Raw genomic sequence first — 26,680 nt, 5'->3', positions numbered from 1 at the left:
TTGTTGCTCAGCCCTAACTTTCTAGCATGAATTTCAACTTAAAACACTTCCATTATATTTTTAATGAGGGGGGGAATATAAGATAGACTTGTACTTACAATGTTAGATGGAGTGTTTTCATTGCTAAAATCAATAAATGATCATTTGCAGTCCTTTCATAATTTCATAAGGTGGTCCTCTAGATCATTTTCTATTAAAAATATTAATCTAAAATGTCTGATGTTGTCTGAGAATAAGGGTTGGTATTACTATGCGGTAAAGACAGACAGACTGAAGACTGACAAAGCAAATGTCAGGAAGGCCAGAGTGGTTGCTCTCTTTTTTTCTTCTTTGAGATAGTGCTGACAATATATCTCTAAATCAAACATGTCCACAGATTAAGTGGCATACATTTTGCTAGAATACATATAAGCCCAATTGAGTAACAAAAGTGATATGGTTGCAGTAATGCTGACAAGAATTATAGCTCTGTACAATCTACAGCCTGCCAAATAAGTGAAATATTTGATGCTGAAAAGTACCAGTAACATGAGCTATGTTTGAAGAACTACGGTTGCTTAGCAGCTGAGAAGATGCACATCTGAGAAGCTCTCTATTTCTTTACCTTTTCTGTTTATACAATGTGACATCTACGTTACAATTTCCCCCTTCCCACCCGCCACGTTTTCCTTTGTGTTTTGTATTGCTGGGGAAATCTGTATGAAAAGAAAACCTGCGTTTCTGAATCAGTGTTTTCCTTTTTACTTTGAAATCTCTTACTCTTTGTCAGAGATTAATTTAAAATAATTAACAAGTTTTTTTCAGATGGAGACATAACATGCTAATGACTCAATGGTATCCCTTTCTTTTAATTCAATGAGTCAGATTCTTCATCGTGCAAAATAGCATCTGAGTTAAATTGTTTCTGAAAGAACATATCCTTCATAGGCGGTATTTTAAATTATGCTCTCAACAGATTTAGTTGATGTGTGCAGGTACCAGACAAAGTCTTACACAGACGAGACATACTGCTGTAATCTTGTACTCCGGTGCTTGTTTTAAAGACTATCATGGAGCTTATATTTTCCTTTTAATTAGTTTTGTATTAGAAGCTTTTGGAGCTGAAGTGGTGGCAACACTCTAAGCTTCCCTCTGCTGTTTTACCAATATGCACTTTCACAATTGCAGTATGCTTAGTGAAGCTAAAATAATCCTGTAAGCAGTAATACTCAACTAGGTTCTTTTTCTTCACCCAGCTGTTAGATTGCTTGGGTATTCTCATAGGTTTTGATCTTAGGATGTTTATTTTTACCACTAATTTGATTAGCTGTAGTATATCAGATCAGAACTTTCTTCAGCATCAAATTGGACAAATATTTCATGATGAATTCTACAGTCAGCAGAAAAGCATGTTTTCCAGAATAATGATCCAGCAAAGGGACATCAGGTAACTTTGCATCTGGCCATCTGCTGGGTGTCAGGCAGTACCGTTGACTCATGTTATCAATCTGTTTTATTTATGTCTGGAGAACATTGTGCTTTCCATATACCAAAAAAAAGCCATCTATTTTTGGCCTGAAAAACATAGTTTGGAATAGGGGATACAGTTAGGAAATGCAGTAGAGAAAACATATATTCAGTGAGAGAAGTTAGTGACAGTTACTCACTCTGAAATGGCAGGAATCTTGAAATAAACAGCTCTTGTTAACTGGGGAGCCTTACTGCTGGTAAATGAATAGACTTGTAGTCTTTTAAAAATGAAGCCCAGAGCAAACATATGGAATTCTGTACATCATAGAACCTTCCCCAAAACAAATCCTTAGAATGGCGTAATGGAAGTTCCTAAATAGGCTCTAACTATTATGATATGTTTAGGTGCCACTTTCTAAAGGCTAACTCTGCGCAAGACGGATACTTGTATCATGACAGCACAAGATGGATATATGTATCTTGAAAACACCGCTCTCCTGCTATACTCAAAGATAGAGGTCACCCTAATTAAATGACAGTATGCACTCAGTTCCTTCAGCATTGCAATATCACCTTTCATGGAGGACTGGAAGGAGCATAAGCCTGCATGCACACTGTTTAACGCCTTGTGGGAATGTGCAATGAGTAGGTAAGCACAAAAAGGAAGAGGTTAAGGGAGAAAATCTTTCTTTTTAGTTTGATTGACACTGCAGATACTGGGACCTTATCTTGCTCTAAGTTTCCCATTGAGAGAGCATCAGAAAGTTCTGAAGAAGCAACAGCATCAGAGCTTTTGCTCCAAGCAGCTAGGAGATTGGTTTTGTCTGATGTGAAACCATAAAAAGGAAGGAGGGAGTGGGGGAAGGCTGCTTCATTTCCCCACCCCTGGCCCTTTTCTCTTCCTCTTTTCTTTCACTAGTTTCTAAATAATGTCTATAATACGGTCTCTCAGTCACTTGGAAAAAGGTGCAGGCTGAATTTTGCTAAAAATGAATGTGTCCAAAACTCCCACATTGTGTCTCACTAGTTCCCAATGACATCTAGATATGACTGTCTTAGGTTTTGGATACTAGTGCTACTACAGGCATTTTCATTGGTTGTGTTGGCTACAGCCAGTTCAACTGGCCTATTATTGTTTGCAATTTGACAGTATATTCAGGGGAGCAGATCAAACTCCTGCTCTCAGCAGCAGCAGGTCTTCAGAGTGAGTAGTCAAAGCAATAAAAGAGGTGCTAAAGATAGTGTTAAACTTGAAGCTTTTTTTCCTTGGAGCCTGTTTTAAAATGGTGTAGGTCTACAAATAGATCTAAACTGTTGAGCAGAGTTCAAAAGCAGGAATATGACAGATCTATTTTACTAAATATTTGAAGTTGCCTTGGAACAAAATCAAGGTTTTCAGAATTCTGCATGAAACAGGGCATAGACTCTTTATAGCTAACACAATGTTTTTGTTTAAATTACAGCCCTGCTGCAGCCTTTTTTTCTTTTTTTTTTCTTTTTTTTTTTTTTACAATGTCATTTTATGTTTGCTTGTTTGTGGTGTGGGAGTGTAGAGGAAATGTCATTGAATGCCTTTGAGCAGCTGTAGATTGACCCCTGTAAACTACTTATTACTCAGTCATAACGACCTGACTAGGAAGCGGTGATCTGTGGAATCTGCAGCCATACAGAAAGAGAGGGAAACAAATATATTCAGTGAATGATTATTCTTTTCACAGTTTGAATGATTATTCTTTTCACAGTTGTTGAGAAGATAACAAGAAAATGGTGAATATGCTATAACCACCCCTAAAACCAGACATCTTTTTAGAATCTAAGCATAAATGATTCTGTTTTCTTGGTTACTTTCTGAATTCTGTTTAGAGTACCTTGGTATCCGAATCCGTTTACAGTATGTTGTTACTTGCAAGAAGAGCAAAAATCCTTCTCAGTTCATCTCTTACCTTTGCAGTTTCATGCACTTCAGTCAAAGTCAGTTAGGTCTTGATCTTTCAAGAATGGCAGTGACAGATGTGAAGGCATCAGGTGCTGTGGGTTATGTTAGATCCAAAGCACCAGCCCTATGAAGAGTTAGAAGAGGAGGGAAGGAGTTGAATCTTAGAGATAAGAACTCCAACTCCTGTTTTCCTACCGAAGATGAGGCCTACACAAACCTCAACATTTTTTGATTGCTGTTTAACTTGAAGGAGTTAAGTTTTGACATAGTTAGAAATTCTTTATGCAGTCCAAGTAACTAGCTAACCCTGTAGTTGTGGCTAGGAAACAAGCTATGCGAGATCAGCCTCCAGCAGACAAAATTTTATAGAAGGCAGGACTCTGATAGGGAGAAAATTTTTCACAATGTCTTTACATGCAAAGAGTCCGAATTAAGATTTCATGACCAAAGTACTTCCTACGTTTTTTAATAATTGGCTTGGAATTTTATTTTTGCTTTAGTAGGTGTTGGGTTTTTTTCCTGGTTTGTTAAAATTTAGATAATTTTTTTAAAGTCCAATTCAATCTATGTAGTCAAAGACAGTAGAAGCTGACATGGAACTAGCTCTGAGAAAACATGCTCAGTCTGTAGGCTAAAATAGAAAAAGTTTTTAAAAAGTCAAAAATATATCATATAACCATACTCAATTTACTAAAAATAGTAACTGCAATCTCAGTAGCAGGATATTAGTCAGGTTAGAATGAGAGGAAATTAAAGGTATAAAAATGTGACAAAGAGCATAGCTCGAAAGGCAAGTTTTAATCTTTGCTATCCCTTCAGACATCAGCAGTTTTCTGGTCTGTCTCTGTTGTACTTCAGTAATGACATGTAGCTGAGTGTTTATTAATAATAACTAATAGAAAGGCGGTTTGTTGCTAGGTGAATTTTCAAGAGCAGAGATGCAATCTATCTCCTCTTACTTTCAAGTTCTTCAAGTCTAGCAGTAAAGCATAATTAAATATGAATTATTACACTCATCAGAGCTAAGAAAAATGAATTGTAAATATTCCGGGAAGAGTTTGCAGTCTACTTTTTTGAATTAATCTCAACCACAGAATTGGTATGGTGCAGTAAGGAATTGCAGAAGTTGGAATTAGAAGACACTAGTCCTAGGGAAGGATGAGTCTGGACACATGCATTGGTATATGTCTACTCATTTGATGAAGTGTGACAGGAGCTAAGAGTTAATTTGCTGCATATACCAGGCGTGCTCAGGTCTTTGGATGTAAGACTATGGGGGACGTACACAGATATGCTACTTGTGGATTTGTGCTCTGTTTTCTATCCTATCCGTCATATCATTTGTGTAATAGCTTTCTCAGTCTGTAAAATGAGGGTAGCTAGTTAGTACCTTTGTGAAACATTGTTTAGATTTGTCTTAAAATGTCTGTTGTGTTTTTCGCTCCTTGGTTTAGTACACTGAAGTTAGGCTTATATTTCTCAAGCTCATCAGTATCCTTTCTCTGACCGCCCTGCAGGGCATCGCTGAAGAGGTTACTATTCTGCATATTTAACAGCAACCAAAAAGTCCTAGAATGACTTTACTGCAGTTAAATAATTGGAAATAAACTGCTGCTGTATAGCACTTGGAATATTCTGTAAGAACATTTGGTAGCTTTACTTATAAGCTTCACTGGAAATAGTGTGTACTTAAAATCAAATATAATGGAAATTCAAATGAATGAAGCCAACAATTGAAAATGATACGCAGCTCAGCATAAGCGTGTTCTTCTCTAATCAGTAAGTATTTCAATGGACATAGTAGCAGAGGAGAGTCCTGTGTTTGTGGATTGTGTCTTTATTAAAATTTGGTTCAAGTAAAGAAAAGAGTTGTCAGATTCTTGAAAAAACAGTTTCACTATATATAAGTATGTAAGTTTATGTGTATATATATAGTGCATTTATATATAAATATACACACTCTTTATTGTGTGTTTGTGTATATACATGTATATTGGTGTAAGTATATAAGCTTGTCAGAGTAGTATATTTATGTTGAGGAAGAAGGTTGAAACCTTGTCAAAATAAAGGTATAGATCACGGTTTTAAGCCGTTGTGCATCTAAATTTATTTGCCTTCTCCTGTATAGGCCAAAATCACTTAACAGTTCAGCCACAAGTTAGGAGCAGGTCACCCCAGATAAAATACTAAGGAATATACAGTGCAGTAAGTCTGACAGCATGCTGCAGCAGAGCCACGGTTTTGGTCTGCTGAACCTATCTGGTACCACAAGATCTCTTGCATCCCAAATTGTTCATTCTTTACTGTGGGCCTGCAGGCTGCTGCAAGAAGTGCAGAAGTTCAGTGTATGATTGCCTCTTTGGAGCTCTTCATCTTCATTCAGCACAATACAGAGAAGTACATACCCAAATGCAGTGAGAACGGCAGTGAAACATCTTTTTGATGATTAGGTCTTAATGTCCAGTGGGAAGTAGCTGACTAGACAAAGAAGAGTGAAGGAGTAAGGATTTGCATTAAGGTCAGCTTACTCCGAGGTGCTCTGGAACTGTGCTTCAATAAAGGCAAAGCAGGGTCAGCTGGAGACATGGAAGTCTGTAAGCTGTAGATGCTGGGCAAGATCTAGAGTTATCAATGACTATCAGTAGGGATTGATATTGATAGTTATCTATAACTATTGATATGTATGGAAATTGATCCCTATCAGTAGGTATGGAAATAGGAATCAATGGCTGTCAAGATTGAGAGGTATCAATGCCTGTCAATAGGGATTGATATCTACAGATGTCATTCCCTCGTGATACATCTGGAAATTGATGCTCATCGAGGCCTCTTGATATTGTGAACTGTCAGTGTTGATAGTTGTTGGTGCCTACGGAGAGCAAAGTTGATCCAAGAGTGAAACCTATATATTTTATTCCTATCAGTAGGGATTGATATTGATAGATGTTGTTCACTAGCAATATGTCTGGAAATCAGTACTCATTGAGACCTCTTGAAATTGAGAATGGTCAATGTTCATAGTTGCCGGTGCCTACGGAGAGCAAAATCAGTCCAAGACTGAAAGCTATAGATGCCTGTCAAGATCAAGAGGTATCAATGGTTCTTGATAGGGATGCCACGCCCAGTGGCAGAAGTACTGCCGGTCCCTCCTGGAATTCCTGGATTTGTGATGTAGAATCACATCAGTGATGGGAAGGATTAAGTTGTGTGGGTTGTCATGTTCCAGTAGACTACAGTCTCCTGCTAAGCTCTCAATTACAGCTTGGGAAAACCACTTAGTGCATGTCCTGTTTTTACAGCTTTGAAGCTCTGCTTTGGTTTACATGGCAGTGTACCCTTAGTTTAAAAAAGGAAAAAAAAAAAAGTCATGATGAAGCATTAGAAGCTATTGCGGAACAGCTTTTAGGTTGACTCCCTATACAAATGTAACCTCTAGTTTCGATATGGTGGAGCACTGCTTGAATATCCTGTAAAGATATTTTAGAATTGTGGGGTTGCCTAGATAGGTTAAAAGTGAAAGTGACAGAAACAACTATGGAGGAAAGTACTAGAAGAGAAATACAACTTATATATGGCTGTTTTTAGTACTCAAAAACATATTTCTGAAGCACAGGATCAAATTCAAGAAATACACTGAAAATAATTTTTACACCTTGGTATGGACAGGCAGAACTGAGAAATCCTGCCACTTCATGATCTAGTAAGATATGAGAAATTGATTTCATAAAACATTATGGGTTATTATGAACTACAGCTTGGATTTGTTAAGGCAAGTGTTCCTCTCCCATATCCATGCTGACAGCGACTACACATGCATTTGGAAAAGACTACTTTTTATGTGTATTGTTCAGTCTTCTGGCTTTAGAAGCAACTTTAGAGTTTGATTCCAGAAATTTGTACTCAAGGGAATAGATTTGTTTGTATTTGAGGGTTTGCAAGGGCATGTGTGTTGTGTGCGTGTTTTTTTTTTTTCCCTTAATGGAGTAATCTCATATATGGCAAGGCTAAAAATGATTTCAAGCCACAAAAAAGTAGAGCTAGATGCAAACTTGGCACACCATCACAGGTGTATTCAGAATGCAGTACATGCATTCTGCAGTCTGACTTGTATACACGAAGAATACATCCTTCAGACTATATATAAACTTTGCCATTGTCAATGCTTATTTTCTTGTAACACTGTACATTGTATATCAAAGTTTATGCCTTGTCTACATGTTGGATCTAAAGAATATGTCCTTTTTCAGCTTTCTAACATTAACATAGCTCTCTTGGTAAAGTGTCCAACTTCATTTTATGAGGAAGTGTCTTTCTTCTTTCTGGATCGGCTGCTCAGTTTTATAGGAATTGTTCTACATTTTCAACCATTTAAGCTCATGAGTTACATTCTCTCTTTCTTCTGGTCTCAGAAAGCAGAGTTGTGACTTCACAAGAAGTTCAGGCAAGGTCATGGATGGAGTCCTCCAGCTAGACCTGCTCATTCTAATGAGCAACTCAAAGGCAAGAAAACACCCAGCCAAAAGAGAGAATCTTGTCTGTACCAATATTACTTTTAATAATTTCAGACAATTTGAGTTTACCATTGGCATGAGACTTCAGTGAAGCAAACTAGTAAGGTTTAGAAGAAGTTTTGGTAGAAATGTGATAATGCAATTGCATATTCTTTTCTTAAGATAATATTTGCAGAGGATGTTAACTGTTGAGCAGTAGTACATCTGGTCTGCCTGGGGAGTAAATTCCTGAGGAGCAAATCCCCATGCAACAATAATGTTACATGTTATGCAGCATTACGTAATACTTATATGGATCCTATGTAAAGAAAGCAGGCATGCTTTTTCTGAAGCATCTAGAAGAAAATGATGAAATACAGAAGTGGGTGGTCTGTTGATCTATTCTAATGTAGCATATTAGTAATGAACTTCAGCTTTTCTAGCTGAACAACTGCAGGCATCTAAGGCTGTTTGTGGTTTGTGTCTGTGGTGCTTTTTTGTTTGTTTTGATTTGTTGTTATTTTTTAATAAGCACAAAAGAGGTTCTTTTGTTTTTCAAAAGCTGTCAAAAACTTTAGTTTATATTTTTAAGATAAAGAATAAGTGTTCAGTGTTCTAATATATTGCTGGAGCAGATGTGCCTATCTCTTTCCAAGTAATTGCTTTCTACACTGAGATGGCTGTAGGCTGCAGTCAAAAAGTTTACCTAAATAAGCATAGGTACTTCATCTCAGTTCTTGGAAAGCTTTCATTAGACACTGCATATTTCTGGCCTAATAGCATCTGAATGAAACCTTGAAAAAGAATTTAAGGGGTAGCTTAGAGGTAGCGTTATGATCTTCTGTGATAAATAAGAGGACCTATATCTAGAGATCAGAGACTGTTGTCACTGTCACCTGGTTGACACTAATCTGAAGTCTTGCCTGCATAACAAGGAGCCTAACTCTATGCTTTGTTTGGTTTAAATCTGAAAGAGGGTTTGTCCAGGCATGAATAAGGAAGAGTCACAGCAGTGTAATTTGTAGTCATGTAGAACAGCAGTGTAATTTGTTGTCACATTATTTATTTTTTTTTCTTTGTGGGTATTTACTTCTACCTCAGTTTTTTCGTTATTCACTAAACAAGGTAAAAGGGATACCACAGAACCCCTCGTATCCTTAGTAACTGTGGCATGAATTGTGATGCAAAAACCTATGTTCACACAAAGCAGTTGTCATTAATAAGGAAAGAGAAACTCAAATGCAGGCACGAAGTGGAACTGAGCTTACTCCTTCTATAACAGAACAGTGGTCACTGATATTTCTGATTTCTGCAATCAGTGGGATGCTGATTGTTCCATTATTTGATGGCTGTGTCATGGAAATTGGAGCTAGATGACTTCTTACGATGCTTCAGAGTAAAATAAAGTGGTTCAGGAATGCTATCAATATCTCCTCTCTGCCATGCTACTGAAGCCCTAGTAGGGCTTAAGAACTGAACCTTGATTGAAGATCCTGATGGGACCATCATCTGTAAAAGGAAAATGGACACACTTAAATCCTGACAGTATCATAAAACTGCCAACTTAAGTAATGAAGAGGGTCACACCTTGTTAATACTGGAATAGAATTCATATTCCATGGCAGTCAAGTCAGTGTCTATGATATTGTAGGTATAGTTTTATTATGGAGCTATGGGTCCAGCTTCCCTCGGACTCTGAAAGCTGTACTGAGCTCTCACAGCACCAGCAACAGCAGACTGAAGCAACTATCATTCGCATCTGTTTTGTAGTTCCCCAGCTCTGAATACCAGTGCAAGAAATAAACAGATTCTGGTTATGATCAAGTTAAAACTGACTGGACTTCTTTACTGCTGTTACTCAGAAAAGGGCAACAACAATAAAGCATCCATTGCAGTCTTTCAGACCAGGGCATCCACAGTTGATTCCCCTGACTGGGGAGAGTTTTAAGATGAATTGCCCACAGCCTCTTACCTCCGAATGGCACCTGCTTCCTCAGTTTCTAGTTTTCTTTCTCTAAGGAACTTGAACTATTACAGTATTATGAAATTAAAACAAGAAGATCCTGGAGGCTCACAGTGTACTGCATTTCCATTGTGTATTATGCAGAGTCATGCCATGCAGTCACAAGGATTACGTGTGGTTTCACACTGTATGTCCCTTCAGAATTCTGTATATTTTCCTCTTGATTGCAATGTTGATTGACATCTGTTCAAAGCTTCAGTCACACTGTTAGTCAGTTAACCCCATCACCAGCAGCAGTAAATTAAATGGAAGATCTGCCAGCTGCTTGCAAAAGCTTTTCACCACCCTTGTTAAGAAGCTTACCCATATGCACAGCTAAATTTGTCTGCTCAGTGTGAATTGAATTGGGTTATGTCTTGTGCTGCATATTTTTAATCTATTCAGAAATGGGGAGTGTTTTTTCCCAAGTGATTGCAAGGCCACCTTTTTGACTTTAATTTTCCTAGAGAGTGTTTGGGCTTTTTTGAAAAGGAAGAGACTGACAGGAAAATTGGGTGATGGAGTCTATTTGATTTTTATCTGTTTCTGAAGTTAACAGACAAAATAATCCTCAGTGTATTGCTCTCTGTAATCCTCAGTGTTGCTCTATATACTCATCTAAAACAGAATTTTGGCAAGGGAGTGATGAAGGACGAAAATGGGGAGGAGGAAAGAGTAACTGGCAGGGTTGATCAAAGTACCAGTTCATAAATAAAGAATGAAGAGGGTTTTGAAGCTCTCAGCTTGTAGCTTGAACCACTGGGAAGACTGAACTGCAAAGACTGGCATATCATCTCAAAGTGATCCAGCATGGTAAAGAATCTGCTTTATAACAAATGAAATACTGCGTACTAAGTCATGGAAGAATTAACTCTTGTGTTTTGGGGGAATTTGTTTCCTGTCAGTTGTCCTGCCTGTGAGTTCTCTGCATACATTCTAGTTTCCCTGACTTTTTACTTTCTGATTCAGAAAGGCAGTTCTAGAAGAAAATCCTGTACTGAATCACAGCCAAGAGTTGTGGGCTTTATGTTACCTGTTTCTTCATATGAATGTAGAGATTCTGTAGGAAACTGTTGGGGTTATCAGGCAGCTGCTAACATTCTTCCTCAAAACTGCCGAGTGCCCGTAAAGTTTGTTCTCCTGTCTTTCAGTGTTTGCACATCTAATTGAAATCTAATTCTGCCTCATCCTCTGAGCAGGGACAATAGATTTAAAAGGCAGTAAATAACAAACTCATACTGTTGATCTGATCTCCCTGTATTGTTTATAAAGAACTGTCACTCCAACTTGCTTTAGTAATTCTTAAAATGAAACAATTTCCGAGGCATAACTCCGCTTTCATCAAGAAAGAGCGGAAGGCTTCTTCAGCCAGAGTTTCTGCCAGACTTCTGAAGCTGTCAGTTTAAAATGGTGCATAAGGCCCCCAGTGGCACGCTGTAGGTTTCAATTAGTGGTAGCTCAAGTGGCACGGATTTCTCTGGGACTCTTCAAAAGTCGGTGTTAATTTAGGGCACAGTATCATCCTAGATAGTAGCTTTCCAATAAAAAGAGTTTTCTGCTAGCTTCTTTAGGAAGTTCCGAAGTCAAAATGTTTTCTTTTCTCATTTCCTTAAGACTATGCATGGCTTATCGAATTCAGCTATAGGATTTGCGGTTCATCAGAAGGAATAGTTGAATTGCTTTGCAACTGAAGATCAAATGAAGAATATACTTGAAAGATTGTGGGTTTTTTTCCTTTGTATGTTAGCATTCTACAGAAAGTTCTTGTTCAGACTGAACACTGGAGATATTTAAATGTCTCAGCCGTGATCCCACCTGTGTGTGTACCTCTAAGACTCTGTTATTGTCTGTCGGTAAATATTTTTACATCTTGAGTTTTGATTTTGAAGTATGCCTGTTAATACACTGACACGGGTAAACATTAAAAAGGCAGGCTGGCTCATCACGTGTTGAACGTTTTGATGATTAATTGTCAAATCTGTTAGCAGAATTCATCAAGTGTGCGTTATGAAGCCTTGCTTAAGGGTTATATAGCCATTGGTGAGAGGTCGGAGTCTCAGAATAATAGACTCACTCTAGGGGTTAGGCATTAAAGAGGACAGATGAGTTTTGTATGTCAGTGGTAAAAATGTTCCTGTAAGGTACAACTTTTTTCTAAAAGACATTATTTCAGTAACTGCTTTCTTCACACTTCATAGACTGATGTACAGTGCAAAATGTAATTACCAATTAAAAGTCTTCTAATACTCAGTACTGTCTAGGTTCCATGTTTAGTAGCTAGGAAAAGAAAGATTTTGGTGCTTTCCTATTCATGTATTTATTCATTCAGAGCTGGAGGAGATTGACTCCTGTGCCATGGGTCTGTGTCTCCTATTTGGAAGGAGACAGCACTGACTAGCAGCCCACAGAAGGGCAATAAATATTTTGATTTACAATCGAGGCAATCTGCAGCACTGGACAGAGACAAACTCTGTTGGATTCTGAAATACATAGGGATAGCAATAGGTTTTCCTTTGTATTCTAAGGTAGTTATACCTATCTGAACTCTAAAATTTGCACCGTGAATACTTTGCATCCATGATACTGAGCCACTTGCGTTTGTTTGAAACAGTGGTCTCTCATCTGCACTGTGTTGCAAACAGCAGCACTAACTTCACAAACACATGATGTATCATTTGAGGTAATCAAAATTCAGGGGAAGGGGATGTTTAGTGGTTGTCTGGTGGTCCGATTGAGGTGGGGTTTTTTGTTTTTGTCTCTGACAGACTTGATGAGTGACTTTGGGCAAGTTATTTCCCCAGTCTGTCCTTTTTTGTGTGTGTGTGTGTGTGTGTGTGTGTGTGTGTGTGTGTGTGTGTGTGTGATTGAGTCATTGTCATTTGTAGAACAGTGTGAAATCTTCTAATGGAACGCATTGCAGGAGTACAGAACTGTATCCTCTTATTAAACAGTGCATTACAAGGGCTTTTTTATTTTTTTTAATATTGTTATTGCTGAGGACCTGGCACTCAAAGCCGACCCGGCACTCGAAGCCCTACACTGAGTATAATGAGCAGTTTTTCTGGTAAACTGGGACCTATGCACTGTATCTCCTTGACTTCCTAGAAGGTGTCTCCCTTCTCTCTTTCATGAGTTATCGAAAAGAAAATGGAAATCCTAGCCCAAAGTAGCTGAAATATTAAAGAAGAGCAAAAGAGAACTCTGCATATCACACACTATTTTTTATCACAAGTAGAGTCAATGTCTTCTGTAGAACTGTCTGTACAGATGAAAAGTCCAGCTCTTCTGCAACTAAAACTGGCAAATACCAGTTGCTTGCTATAATTGCTGTAAAGAATATTCTTTCAACAGATCATGTTGGGTACCAAAGGCTTCGTGGCTGAATGAGGAAGGAAGAATTGGTATTTTATAGATGTTCAAGGGTGCATGAGATTCTCAAGACCTGTAGTTTAGAAGTCATGGCCCTTGTACAATTTGCATTATTGCTATTAATTCTTCTCCCAAGAGTCTAATATAGTGCTTTTCCTCTGATGCCATTCCAGCATATTTGTTTGCTTAACTTTAGTGTTCCTTGGATAGAGAAAGCTTTTCCCACAGTTTTAATTTTTTTTTTCTTTCTCGTTTTCCTTCTTTCTTGAAACGTACAATCTCCAGCTGTGTGGCTTGGAATTAATTTTACATTTACCATTATTTGGTAAGGATTATTTTGTTGTAACTGTACCTTCCTTAAATTCCTTAAGGAGACTTCTTGAAATAAATTGTGGAAATGTTATGTCATGAACATAAGGGAAGAAGGCTGATACTTTTTCATAGCTTGCAGCGCAGAATCAAAGGTGACTGTCTTAAAGTGCATATTTTTCTGCTTTTTTGACTACCATCAGCCTTATAAGTATTTGTCACTGAGAATAGTAAAGCTATGTTTGCATCTTGCTTTAATGCCAAAGGCAAATAAAATCTTATATTTCTAGCCTGCCTTGTTCTGGTCTCGTTAATTTGGGGAGTGAATAGCATGGGAGATCCATTATAAACTTTCCAGTATGAGCAGCCTTTAAAAAAAGAGGAGGGGGGGGGATACTGTTTACAGTAAATTGAAGGGGAAAAGGCTATTCGTTTTGTTCCATCTCTTGGATGAAAATAATTGGTTCTTTAATCACAATATCAACTTGGTCATTTAAGGAGGGTCAACCTGAAGAATGAATAGAAACAAGGCACATAATTTTAAAATTAAAAAAGCAGGCATTGAGGATGTCACTGGCAGAAACTTCAGTTAAATAGCTGTTAACATTTTGTTACATTACGTAAGCAAAATTTTAAGATGAAATGTACTCATGCCATTTTTTCCAGCTCATTTTGAAACATACATTGAAAACATATGTATATACACATTTGTGTGTGTGTGTGTGTGTATATGTACATATACACACATATGTATATACACACACACAGCACGCACACACACACCTCTCTCTCTATATATATACATATATATGTGTGTGTGTGTATATATATATATCATGAAACAGTATCACTGACCTCTTACCTTTGGAGTCTTCTGGCTGAGGAAACGTTCTTTTGACTTCACTACCTTTCTGTACATGAATTATTTCTTCCCCAAGCTATCTTGATACTGCTTTCGAATTCAAGCAGCTGTTGCTGAAGCATGTAGAAGGTAGACAGAAGCCCTGGCAGCTTTTTTCTTTTTTCAGTTTAAATTTTCCTTAATGTTTCAAACTTCATAATTTCTTGTGATAAGAAACGTTTTAGTCTCAGTTCTCAAGTCATATTTTCAAGAGAATATTGGCTTGTTTAGTATTTTTTGTATTTATTATTAAAAAAAAAAATTTAAGGAATTTGGAAAACATCAGCTGAATATATAGCAGCCAAAGAATATATAGAAACAAATAGCTTCTTATGTCTTGTTTAAATCTTTTCAGATGTTGTTCTGCTGCAGTCAATAGGTTTTTGGCAGTTATTTAACGAGGATGCCAACTTACAGCTAATTTGCGGATTGATTAGGAAATTGCGATGATTTTTGTCAGAATTTTTCAGTTGATCAGTGCAAAATGGAAGAGTTTTTTTTCTTTTTGTGGTAGCTTAATAGTAAACACTCTGGAAACAAACATACCACAACCAGTTATTTTCTTGAGGTATAGACAAAAAAGGGGCTTCTCTTTTAAATTACTACATCTATACAATCATCTAGCATATCAACAAATACATAGGATGAAAAATTAAAATTTCAACATTTGTTGGCATATGAATCTCTTCTGAAAGATTCTAGAACAAACTCAATTTAATCAGTATTTACTTCTTCTAAAACTGTATGTATAAGGACTCCATCCACATAGTCCTAACCCTGATTTTATCTGCATAAAAGATAATTTAAAATTTTGTAATGCTTTAAGGCTAGTTAATGCTTAGTGTCCAACTAATACAATGTAACTTTCAGTGAGATATGCCAGAGAGTGTGCTTCATGTTAAGTCTTGAGCATCCTCATACATTCACAGTTTTTTGCTAGATTGGGAATGAGCACTATCTAAACCACCTAATTTTTCTAGAGATTCCCTGAAAGGAAGGCCTGAGCACTGAAAGATACTAGGAGGAGATGCATTCTGCTTATGGGAGGGCAGTACCTGTACACTGCTGAAAATACACTGCATTTGTTAAGATTCCCCTAGTAAAATCTGAGTGAACTCCAAGGCTGTCTTATTTGATATATATCTTTTACACCCCTCTTTCATATGGGGAAAAACTAGAAAAAAGCTATTCATGCTCTACATCAAAGAGCATTGTTATTGATGAATTGTCAAATTAGTTTATGATGCTATCTCTGACTTTATCTGAAAATAGAAAACAACTGATAACGTAATTTTTATGACTCCGTGTAGAATAATCACTTGCTCTATATGTCCAGTCATGGATGGAAGTGGCTGACTATTTGGTGCCGTATTTACACTATCTGAGGAGCTCAGAAAGTGATACGGTATAGCAGAAGAGAGATGCGAGACCTTCCTAGGACACGCGTGTTTAACTCATTCATTTTGACTGTCGTTAATCCAGCTGCAGGGTTTTGAATATGTTGAAATAGCAAGTTGAAAATTAGGCCATTGTGGAACGGAACTGCTTCTCTACTCAAGCCTGCAGAACATCTGTACATGATCAGTATATTTGTATTACGAGGCTTCAAACAGTTTTGCAGATGAGCGATATTTTGCAAAGGATAAAAGGCAGCTTTTAGTATCTGATTCATAGGTGAATCAAGGGAGAACCATCGATTCAGAAGAGATGTGGGGATTTTGTAAGCAGTATTAATACTAATGTTAGAATTCCTGGGTGAAGTGGAAGGGAACCTACAGAGCCTGTGACGAAAAGTTCTGCTTTAAGCTCTGTTAAATGGCAAGGGAAGGTTGTTAAGTCTTTTGGCTTTCTTCTGTTTCCTCAGAGAGGAATGGAAATGCTTAATGTTGGACATCTGGCATGAACTATTCTCTGCAAGTGTACTTACTGAATTTTATGACTTTTTTTATGGAAAAGGACAATACAAGAGTTGATTCTTTTTCAATCTCTGAAAGCTACAACGAGCTAACCTACCTACTGTGATCCCTTTCTCTCCTCTTCTACCAGAGGCCAGCTGTAGAATGCAGAGGCTTTCCAGCAAGTACAGCTATGGATTACAGAGAGTATCTTACATACAAATTGAACACAGGAGACAGGAGATTCTCAGTTTTTCCTTTTTCTTTTTAAACATGTTTTTCTGCTTTTATGTAATTGTAAATACAGTGTGCTAGATTTATACTCCGTGAATCAACAGTACTTTCAGATACGAGGTTTTAATCTACTGTTTGAAATGCAGAAGTCTGTTTCTGATGTGAGTACTGCTCTGATCCATTTTCTCCACTGGATGGAACGTAAGACTGCAATTTTTCTGTCTGTTCACAGGATCAAGCTTCATCAGTAATAGGATGAATCAGCCTTTAATGTTTTTCTTTCCATCTGCAAGGGCTGTAGCTTTTTTTCATTACTCCTCCTGTGCCTTCATTTTTATTCCCATGCTATTCTCTTTTTTAGAGTCTCTCTTTTCAAATATGTCTCAAAACAAACCTGGGGAGGATTTTGAATGTCTGTCTCATCCACTGTCACCTACAGTATCATTTAGTCAGTAAGATGTTACCTTTTCCTTTACTAACCTTACCTGAAATAGAATCATCAAGACAAAATGAGGTTAAATGTAACCTTCATTCTGCTCAAAAAACCAAAAAGCAAACAGGAAATGGGAGCCTAAAATCAGGCCCATTTACCCTTTAATTGAGAAACAGAAGTTAGAAGCCTATGTTCAGAAATTGCTGAGTACCTATTAGCTCTCAGTTGGCAATGGTTAGGACTTAAAAAGTTACTTGGAGTTTCTGGTATCAAGGAACACTTCATGCAGATGTGAATTTCACCCACAGTCACATCTTCCAGGCTTAACTGAGTGTTCTGCAAGTCATTGCCAGGGCTCTGCCAGGAGTGTATTATGCTGCCATCTCAAGTAAAACAAATGTGAAATTAACATCAATTCTGCTAAAGCTGAGCTTGTAATAGGATTTTTCAGTTCACCTATGACAGGCTTGGCAATATTTGGATCTTTTATTATGTTACTCATTTTTCTTACCTCTTTTATTTATTTATTTGTTTATTTTACACTTGTATCTCTCTTCTTCTGTTTACCTAGCTTGGGACACTTTGGGGGCATGGACCTTAACTGTCATCATCTGGTTTTCAATTTTGGAGCTACGCAAGGACAAAATATGTGTATATACAGATCTTATTTTCCCCTTCTCTTCTTCTAAAAGCGTCTCTTAAGTCTGGAAATTTGAGATATTCAGAGAACACTGCTAAAGTTCAGGGAGTTCTGCCAGTTCCCTTTGCAGATCCCCTGGCAGCACAGCATGTCTGACAAATTACTCTGAAGTGGGACAGTACATTATTTATTTTATCCTCTGTTTTACCATTGTACTGTAAATCTAAAGTAAAGAATTCCTTTTTAAGGATTAGCCCTAGGACATGTAAATAATAAGTTACTGTAGTTTACTTAAAAATATTCCCTATCACATTCCTTGTGTCTGGATAGAGGATGTAAACTAATAAACCTGTTCAAAATATTAAAAAATAAATACATCTGCTAACATCATTTGGATCCCCCTTGAAGCCACAAAGTTAATGTTCTTTAGGTCAAGATTTTTAAAGGACTTAAAGTATGTAAGGTAGTCAGACACTGGCCCCAACTTTCATGTTTTCTGACCCTGCTCAGATTAGTTCTGATGTTGAACTTGAAGACTTAGTACCAATGAGTAGTGTGTCAGCATCAGTGTGTGTCGTGCTGCCAGAGGTGGCATTTTGCAGTGTTTCCCTAACACAAGGCAGCTAAGGTAATCTACAATATTTTCTCCCTGAATCAAGTAGCTATTGTTATACAATGAGGTTTGTTTTTCATTCAGGCATTTGAGTTAATTAGGTGTGCATTATCCCACTTTTTGTGATTTTTTTTTTCCCCCCTCATTAGTGAAATTATTGAAATAGTGCATACTGACACAGGAAGCTATTTCTGAGCTGGAGTTGGGAAGTTCACTCTTTCATGCTACAGAGTTCTGTTGTCAGTGCATCTCAAAAGGGAAAGAAATCTGATTTGTTTTTCCTCCATAAATGGAAGAGTTTTCATAGAATTGCTAATGCTGATGAATTTATTACACATTTGTGTCATGCCCAAATCTTTCCTATATGAAATTTCATTTAAAAAGAAAAAATTCAATCACTATTATTTGTGTGTTAAAAAGCAGATTAAAAAAAAAAAGTGCTGCTGGAGCTTTCACTCCAGGGTCACAGCTGTAAGTGGAGAAACTAGCTTTTGAAGAGTGGTTTTCTATAGCTGCTTCAAATAGAAGTCCTTTATTAGTTGTTTATTACAGGAACCTCAGATTTGAAATTTACCTTTCGTCCGTTAGCTCAGTTTTCTCAACTACAGAATATTCAAATGAATGCCTGTGAACTCTGAATATATACATGAAGTTCTACAGCATTTTTAGTCCACAGCATTTAAAAGTGTCATGTCAAGAAATAAGGCTTTCTGAAGAGGGGGAAATAAGATGAATCATAGGGTAAAAGAATGGTGAAGCGATTCTGCAATTTTGAAGATTTGTCCCTAGCTGGTAACATAAACAAGCCTGGCAGAGAGCCAATACAGATTCAGTGCTTAGACCCCAACCTTTTGTACTTAAGTGAATAATCTTGTAGAGTTCATTTTCAGAATGACACAATTGCAGTCTGGCTCAGTGTGTCTTATTTTTACTTCGCTTTTTTTAAACTACTTTGTAGTGAGATGTCAGATTTAAAGTCCATTGAAGTCAATGGTCATTTCTCAGCTGGCAGCATGCTCTAGATAAAACTTTAAGGCTGATCTGTATCCTGCTCCCTTTCTTGCTTGATTACTTCTGAAATTCCAGAGATGTTCCTGTGCTGTAGTGAGCCAGATTTCACTGAGTATAAAAGATAAATAGAGGAACTGTTCTCAGAGAAGCGGTCTTGCTTGAACCCGTGGCAGATGTAAGCCTAAATAGGGCAGACAGCGGGTAACTTCCAGTTGCTTTATATTGTAAGTATTCATTTCAATGAAGTGAAATAAAAGTTCATGAATGTGGCATTAGTTATAAATGGTTGTCTTAATCAGAATATTTCTGTAGATTTCAGTGGGGTTTTATTGGTTTCATAGAAAGTAAGAATGCAGTTTTTAGATGTTTGTTCCTTTAGATGAGCCTGTTCATATTATTCCTGAACCCTCACTAATGCAATGTTTTAGACTTACAAAAACCACAGCAAGACCACGGAGATAAGTGCAGATATAAAAATTTTCATGCACTGAGAAATAAAGCCTAAGCAAAAAAAAAATCTAGATCAGGACACTTGTGTAAATTTTGGGATGCTTGGTTCTTGCCAAAACAAAATCTGACAGCTAACATCTACAGCACCAGACTTTCCTAAATAGCTCTGAACATTCAAGTTTGCCTCCCAGTCTTCGTTTGAATTTCAGGCTTTAAATGAGGCATCTGTAAAATCCTTTGCAGATCATTATTTCTGAGCATTCTTTATCTGGGATGAAGTAAAGTAGCTAGGGTCTACCTGTGCCAAAATTTCCCTGAAATGTGTAAATCTCCGTATAGTGTGACATAGCTGATATATCCAGTGGATGTTTTAATATTAGTAATTTTCTAATTTTTTTTAAGTGTTTGACTTCTCAATATACACACTACCAGTTTTTGCATGGAACGTTTCATTAGATGTTGTCAATTTATGTCCTCAAAGGGTCTGTCTGCAAATAGGAAAGTGTTGCTGAGATAATGACAGAGCGCACATCTTTGACAGCTAAAGGGTTTATTCTTTAGGGGTTTTTTTTGTTTGTGTGTTTTGAGTTTTTTGGAAAAAATCTGTCTGTAAGGTAGAGGCAAGCTTTATCAGTTCTAGAGCAACAGGCATTGTCCATGTACCATACTGTAGTTCAGAGTCTCCGTAACTTTATTCATTTTTGATATAGTTCAGCAGGTCAAGACTTTTATGTATGGCTACTGTGCGTACATCTGCAGGAGTTACTATTTAAATAAAATTTACTCTCTGCTTTCAGGTGTGTGTTTGCCTAAATATAGATGTATATACATACTCTCCTTTTTTCCCCCCAAAGTTATAGTTCAACTGTGTATATTCAGAATCTGTGCTGTTCCCCTTCCTTTTTGCAGTTAACATTCAGCAAAATAAATGTCTAATGCCAAGTTATTCACTATACAAAAGTTGGGAGCAGAGAGTCCCTTGTTAGAGGGACAGTTCTGTTAATGGGGCACAGCAGGACACAGATCTTGCTGAGTGAGCTGCTCTTCTGGCAGGGCGGACAGGTCAGAGCTGAGGACTTGCTGCCTTTGCAGCCAGAATGGAAACTGCAGGGTGAAGTATCTCCATCTGTGCCCTACCGGCAGGCTCATAGTTGTTCTTGATCTGCTGGATGGATGGAGTTCCTCAAGTTGTGATTTATCTTTTGTGCTCCTTGCTGTTGCTTCTCTCTTTATCTGGCAGATCTTTGAAAAGGCATGTTCTCCATTCTTTATTTTGTTTGCTTGCTTGTTTAGCATGGTGAATCACTGGAAATATCTATGATCATTTACTGTGTTATTTTATACTTTGCCTAGAAGTCAAATCAGAACACTACTGTTCTAGATGTTTATGAATTTATTATTTACCACAGAGCTTATAGTTTAATTGACAAGATATGACATGGATGAAACAATTTGGCAGCACACAGAGGTGGGGATAGTGGGATGTTTACATGCTGGACAAAGTTGTTTATAAACAGTGTTAGAGTAAAATAAAACAATTCTCTCATGTCCCACCTGTAAGTCATAAATATTTTTTTCCTTTGGAAGATTGGAATGTTTTACAGGTGTGTATCATGTCCTAGTTAGGAATGCAGTGAGTGACAGAACTAGAGTTTTTCGTGGGAGGAAAAAAGCTTCAGCCTACCTTGTGAGCCTGGGGACCTTGTTAAGTTTCTGTATACGTGCCCCATCTCACTGTGAAAAGGTGTAGTTCAAAGATCAATAACTCTAGTTATGAACAAGATTGCTATATCTGTCCACAGCAGAGGACAGCAGGAGGAGTAAATCATTTCTCTGCGAAAAATGCTTGTAAATCTCAGATAGACCAACTTGGGTTTGAATAGTCAGACTGACAACTACTGATGGTTGTGCTTCTATGAAGTCTTCAGATTTTGCAGATAGAGAGAATCTGTATTTCTACACATAGAAAGAATTTGTTTAAGAGGCCATTAGTGGTGATAACTGAAAGATCATGCTACTTGGGAAAAGGCATACATAGCAGAGGAGAATTAATTCCATATGGGAGATTGTCATCATCCCGTAACAATGAGACACTGTCTCAGACACAATCATACACTGTATATTCACTATCAATTCTTCTATCCCTGCCTTATATGTCTTCCGCTTCAGTTACCTGCCAGAATAAGTACAAGAGCTGCAATTTGTACTGATACATAGGAATTGTCATGGATCATGGATCAGTTAAAGATCCTAGCAATAGAGAACGTCCCTTAGGTCAGTCAGTAAACTCTTGCTTTTTGTTCTGAAGGTCCCCAATTTAAACCCTAGAGATGTTCAGGATAGCAGTAATCAGTCCTCCACTAGCCCTATACAAATTTTGATAAATTAATTTTCAAACACCATGATGAAAAGCTTTCTAATCTCTGTTATGAGGACCTGTGAACCGAGGGATAGATAAGCCATGTACCTTGCTTGAGGTCACAGGAAGTCTTTGTCAGAAATTTTTGGCAAGAAATTTTCTACTGCTCTTGACATAAGCTGGCAACTGTATTACTACAGTAGCAGTAAGGCACATGAAGTTTTTTAGGATGTTGTTATGGTAAGGTATAAGAAATAAAACATTTTGGCAAAAATCTGTTCACTGACATACTTGCCTGTAGTAGACCGGGCTGAGAAATCATGGAATTTTCTGTTTGTTTCTCCCCACCCTCCCCTCTATGTCTTTCTAGTACCCATTTCTGGTTGTGGAGGCTTGGCAGACTTTTTCCAAAAGAAAATGTGAAGGCAGTTGACTGACTGTACACTTTTAATGTGGAATGCCTATCTTGTAGCTGTTTTGTGGCTGTGCAGAACAGTGTAACAAATGAGAATGTGCGGCACTTGTAGACTCTGCTTCTGTGACTTCGTGGGATAGGCAACAGCAGAAAACATGAAAAAAGAATACCAGAAACCCATTTCAGCTTTGTACTTTCTAATTATTAGAATTATTAGCACTGGGATAAAGTTTAGCTTACGAAAATTAAACTGCATGAAAGGACGTTCATGTTACAGAATTCAGCCTGTGCACTCTATTCAGTGTTATCTGAAATAACTAGAGAAACAAAATCCACCACAAAATATCACCGTGTTGATTGTACTAGTTCTCATTCTGTCTCATACCAATTCTGTATGATTTAAAAAATTACTGTAGTTTTTGTTATGCTTTTATCTCAGCGGACATTTGATGGTGCCCAGGAGATTGCCTTACACTGTGTGCTACATTTGTGTGTCAGAATGTACTATTGCTTAGCTGTACCTTACTGTGCTAGGGCCTGATAGGCAATGCATGGTTTATTATTTAGGCTTTTAACAAACAAATGTCTTCATGACACAGTAAGACAGAACACTTAAGATTATAGACTGGTAGATTTTCACATTCTGTATGCTTGTTTTTTGATGGTGACTTATTAAGAAGCTGTACATATAGGAAAATAAGAAAGAATGGACTGTGGCACTCTGATTATGCTTTTGCTCTATAATTTTCCCCCTACCCCCTCCAGCCTTCAATCCTATCATATCTGTGTGTCAGTGATGATGTACTGCCAAAAAATGAAGCTCTACATTATCTATTCTAGCTGCCAGAAACTGTACAAAGTAGTATAAACTTGAATTTGCACTGTATTTGTTAGTCAGATTTTTCTTATGAGCATTTCTGAGTCTTGTTTATGAGGTTCCCTGTACCTAGGACAGCCATATTCTGTCTCCGTTGCCGCCTTGTCCCACAGGTCACATCCTCAGCTCTCTTCTTTCAGTGCTGTCTGTGTATGATCCCTCACCTCCGTCCTTTTGCCTGACTTGTTCCTTGGATCAAACAACATGTGTGTTCCTGTAGTTACTCCATCATTTTATTTTCTTTTCACTTGCCTCCAGCTTCCCTCCCTTTTCTTTGTATTTCGTCAAGTTATTTTGTGCACTCTTGTCCAGCTTTTTCAGATTAGATGTTCTACTTTTGAGGTGGCTTGTGAGCCCAATACAAGTGCAAGAGGCTGAACTGGGGCCAGAAGCATGGAATTGGTGTAGTCAGAGGGGCAAGTTTGGGAACTTAGTATATAAGGGAATTTGAAGGCAGGTATTTAACCAGAGTAACTTGATGCAGCTCTGGTTTCCTTTGGGGTATACTGTATTCCAACTCCTGTTGGAATTCAGAATCTTTTGTTTTTAAAACAAATGGCATCTCATCAGTTATTCTAAAAAGAACCAGACTGGGACAATGAATTTTCTTCCTCGTCTTCCAGCTTTTTATTCCCCAGTCTCTTTCTCCTGTACCCCTGTACACCAGAGAACTTTAATCTAAGTTCACTTCCGCTTCATCCTCTGTTGAGTCATCTTATTTCAGCAGATATAAATACCCTTTTCTTCAAAGAGTTTGCCCTGAGCCATAGCATTTTCTCTTGACCATGAAGGTGTGTAAATTGCTCATCCTAGTTTAATGCTAGGTAGTGTCTTCGTCTTTGAGCCTGGGTTTCTCAGGCTCACAGAGGCTCATGCGTTCCAAACACTCCTAGATTCTGTCCGGCTGGTGCTGTCAGCGTTTTCTATGTTAAGCCTGCTTGAATTCGGTAGAAGCACTGCAATTTTCTTTTTAATACAGACCTTGACAGGCTACTACTGTCACCATTGCTTTCTTTCAAGCATACGAAATGTCTTTTCTAAGTTCATATAGCAATCCTGTCGTTGTTACAATCCTCACTGGATATGCTCTTCTGTTTTTATTTCATTGTCCGGGTGATAATGCTTAGTTAGATAAGTAAGTGCTGGGATGTGTTTCACTGACGTGCGTGTATGATTTCCTGCTCACAAAGAAGAACTGCAAGTGGCTGTACCAACCAGTGCATTTCATTCTTCGTGTGTGTGTGTTATATTCATTCTCTCTATTTTTATCTGTCTTTCAAATTTTAAATTCTTCAGAGCAAGGATGATGAATCCGTATGTATTTGTAGAGCAGTGGGCATCCTGTAAGTGCTGTTACAATAATATGTATTAGAAGCATTTCTCCTCAGACTGTGCTCCCCGAAATAAGGCATTTCAGTGCATAATGCACTATTGTTGTCCATGGGAGGGTACCAGAACTCTCCTGTTGTACTGCATTTCTCAGTGAAACCCCGCTGTCACCCCTTTCCCAGCAGGCCAGTACGGTCAGTTACATACAGCGGCCATGAGACAAAGCAGCACTGCTTTACAATGCAGCGAACACATCAGATGAGCATATGAGTTGGACAGCATTCTAGCTATCTATAATAAAAATCCAGTATAAATTTCCCCATAGTTCTTATGTAGTCATAGTAATGGCTTTAATCTATGGTATTAGCTCTAAGAGAGAGAAAAGAGGAAAAGATCAGAAGTGTTGTACAAGAAATAAGACAATCGTGTAACTTCGTATCTCTCTTCCCCCCATTACTTTACAAACTTCGGTGTAAAATTGCCGCTACTTCCTGATGTGACAGGAGTGAGAAACTATTGCTCTTTTCTTGTGTTTATTTTTGAAGTCACTTGCAAGTTTAGAATACTGTGTATCTTTATATTTCTAAATTCTCAGGGAGGAACTTTTCAAATTTTAATACAGTGTTCCTGTCCAATTCCTGTCCCTGTTGAGAATGAAGTATAGAGTCATTCTGTACTGCTTTACTTACTTTTTTAAAATGAAATATATGTAGATGAGTTTATCTCGTAGCTTACAAAAGTGTAATTTTATTTATATATCCACGTGTATAATACAGCATGCATGTATTGCAGAACTCAGATGCATTATCTGACAATTTTTCTTCCTGCAGTGAACTTCCATCTCACTACATGTAGATGAAGCTCAACATCTATATATCCAGAGGGAATATTATTAACAAATTAGAGTAGGGTATTTATGGTGAGGTACACTGAGAAAATATTTGAAAAAGCATGATCTATTCATTTCTTACTCTGTGTACATAACTGGTGAATGGTCTGAACAAAGTGCTTAACTTCTCTATGCCTCATTTTAGTCGTCGTAAGGACTAATAAATTATTTGTGCAGCATTTTAAAGCAGTGGTATAAGTAAGTGATGAATATTAATGGTGAAGGTGTTCAGATAACAAATGGCATTTGGACACTTAACAACCATTTCTACCTCGGACAATTTTCCCCTGGTTATTGCTGCTAGTGCTTTGCTATAGCTTGGGAACTGGGGTAGCCGCTTAACTTCTCTGCCAGATGGGAAGACTAATGATGTACCTCAAAGGTATTTAATCTGCAAAGAGCTCTGAAATCCTCAGATGAGAGGGGCATTATCAGTAAGCTTATTAGAGTTGTCATAAGTTGTGAGAGAGTACTTGAGAGTACTTTCAGCCTGTGCTTCATCTTGCGTGATAAGGATGTTCTCTATTCCAAATATCAGTGTTATTAATGAATTAATATATTCCGTGTTATACTCTAAATTTACTTGCCAGAGACCAGGGCAAGTGCTGAACATATGAGCCAGACTTCTCTGACTTAAGTGTGACATTGGTTTATTCTTCACATTCTACTTATGTGACAGCTGCCTACTAAATAGTAAGGAAACTATGACGGCAGGCATTCTGGTATAATTGTTTCAGGATGCTCAGATGAAAAAACAAGACAAATATCTTTATGGAAAGGGGAAAAGAATGATTTAATAAGTGCTAGTTTAACGTGCGTCTTAGGCATGATATAGGAGACATACAAAGGTTGACTGGCTGCTACCATAACAGAGGTACTATGGTTGACAAGCACTGAAAGAGAGGGCAGTTTTTCAGAATGCTTTAGAGAAGTTCAGATGTTCAGTATCCAGAGCACTTGGAATCAATAGAAAAGGGCCAAACTAGTGGCAGCATAATAAGAGCAGAACTTCACTCAGCATAGGTTTTTGTTTGGCTGGCCAAAATGAAACTTTGAGAAAAAATTATCAGAGAGAGTCC

General features: G+C 37.6%; 1 protein-coding gene and 1 long non-coding RNA gene across 7 annotated transcripts in view; one reads left to right on the top strand and one right to left on the bottom strand.

Moving 5' to 3' along the window:
• The window catches only part of LOC112985687 (uncharacterized), a 207,284-nt gene that overhangs the window by 117,204 nt on the left and 63,400 nt on the right, over nucleotides 1–26,680 (top strand). The window lies entirely within an intron of this gene.
• Nucleotides 9,027–26,680, bottom strand: part of GALNT18 (polypeptide N-acetylgalactosaminyltransferase 18) — a 318,319-nt gene continuing 300,665 nt past the window's right edge. For 2 of the 5 annotated variants that reach the window (XM_064512992.1, XM_064512991.1), the window contains exon 12: nucleotides 9,032–9,384. In XM_064512992.1, the coding sequence (XP_064369062.1) occupies nucleotides 9,214–9,384 (171 nt within the window). In that variant the 3' untranslated portion in view covers nucleotides 9,032–9,213. Of the gene's footprint in view, nucleotides 9,385–26,680 lie in introns of all 5 variants that reach the window. The other 3 variants (XM_064512990.1, XM_064512993.1, XM_064512989.1) reach the window with 3 other exon arrangements.

The sequence above is a fragment of the Dromaius novaehollandiae genome, chromosome 5 (genome assembly GCF_036370855.1).
Source record: "Dromaius novaehollandiae isolate bDroNov1 chromosome 5, bDroNov1.hap1, whole genome shotgun sequence".
In the NCBI taxonomy this organism is placed as follows: Eukaryota; Metazoa; Chordata; class Aves; order Casuariiformes; family Dromaiidae; genus Dromaius; species Dromaius novaehollandiae.
The sequence above is the reverse complement of the archived record's forward strand: the minus strand, read 5'-3'. Positions and strand labels throughout refer to the sequence as shown.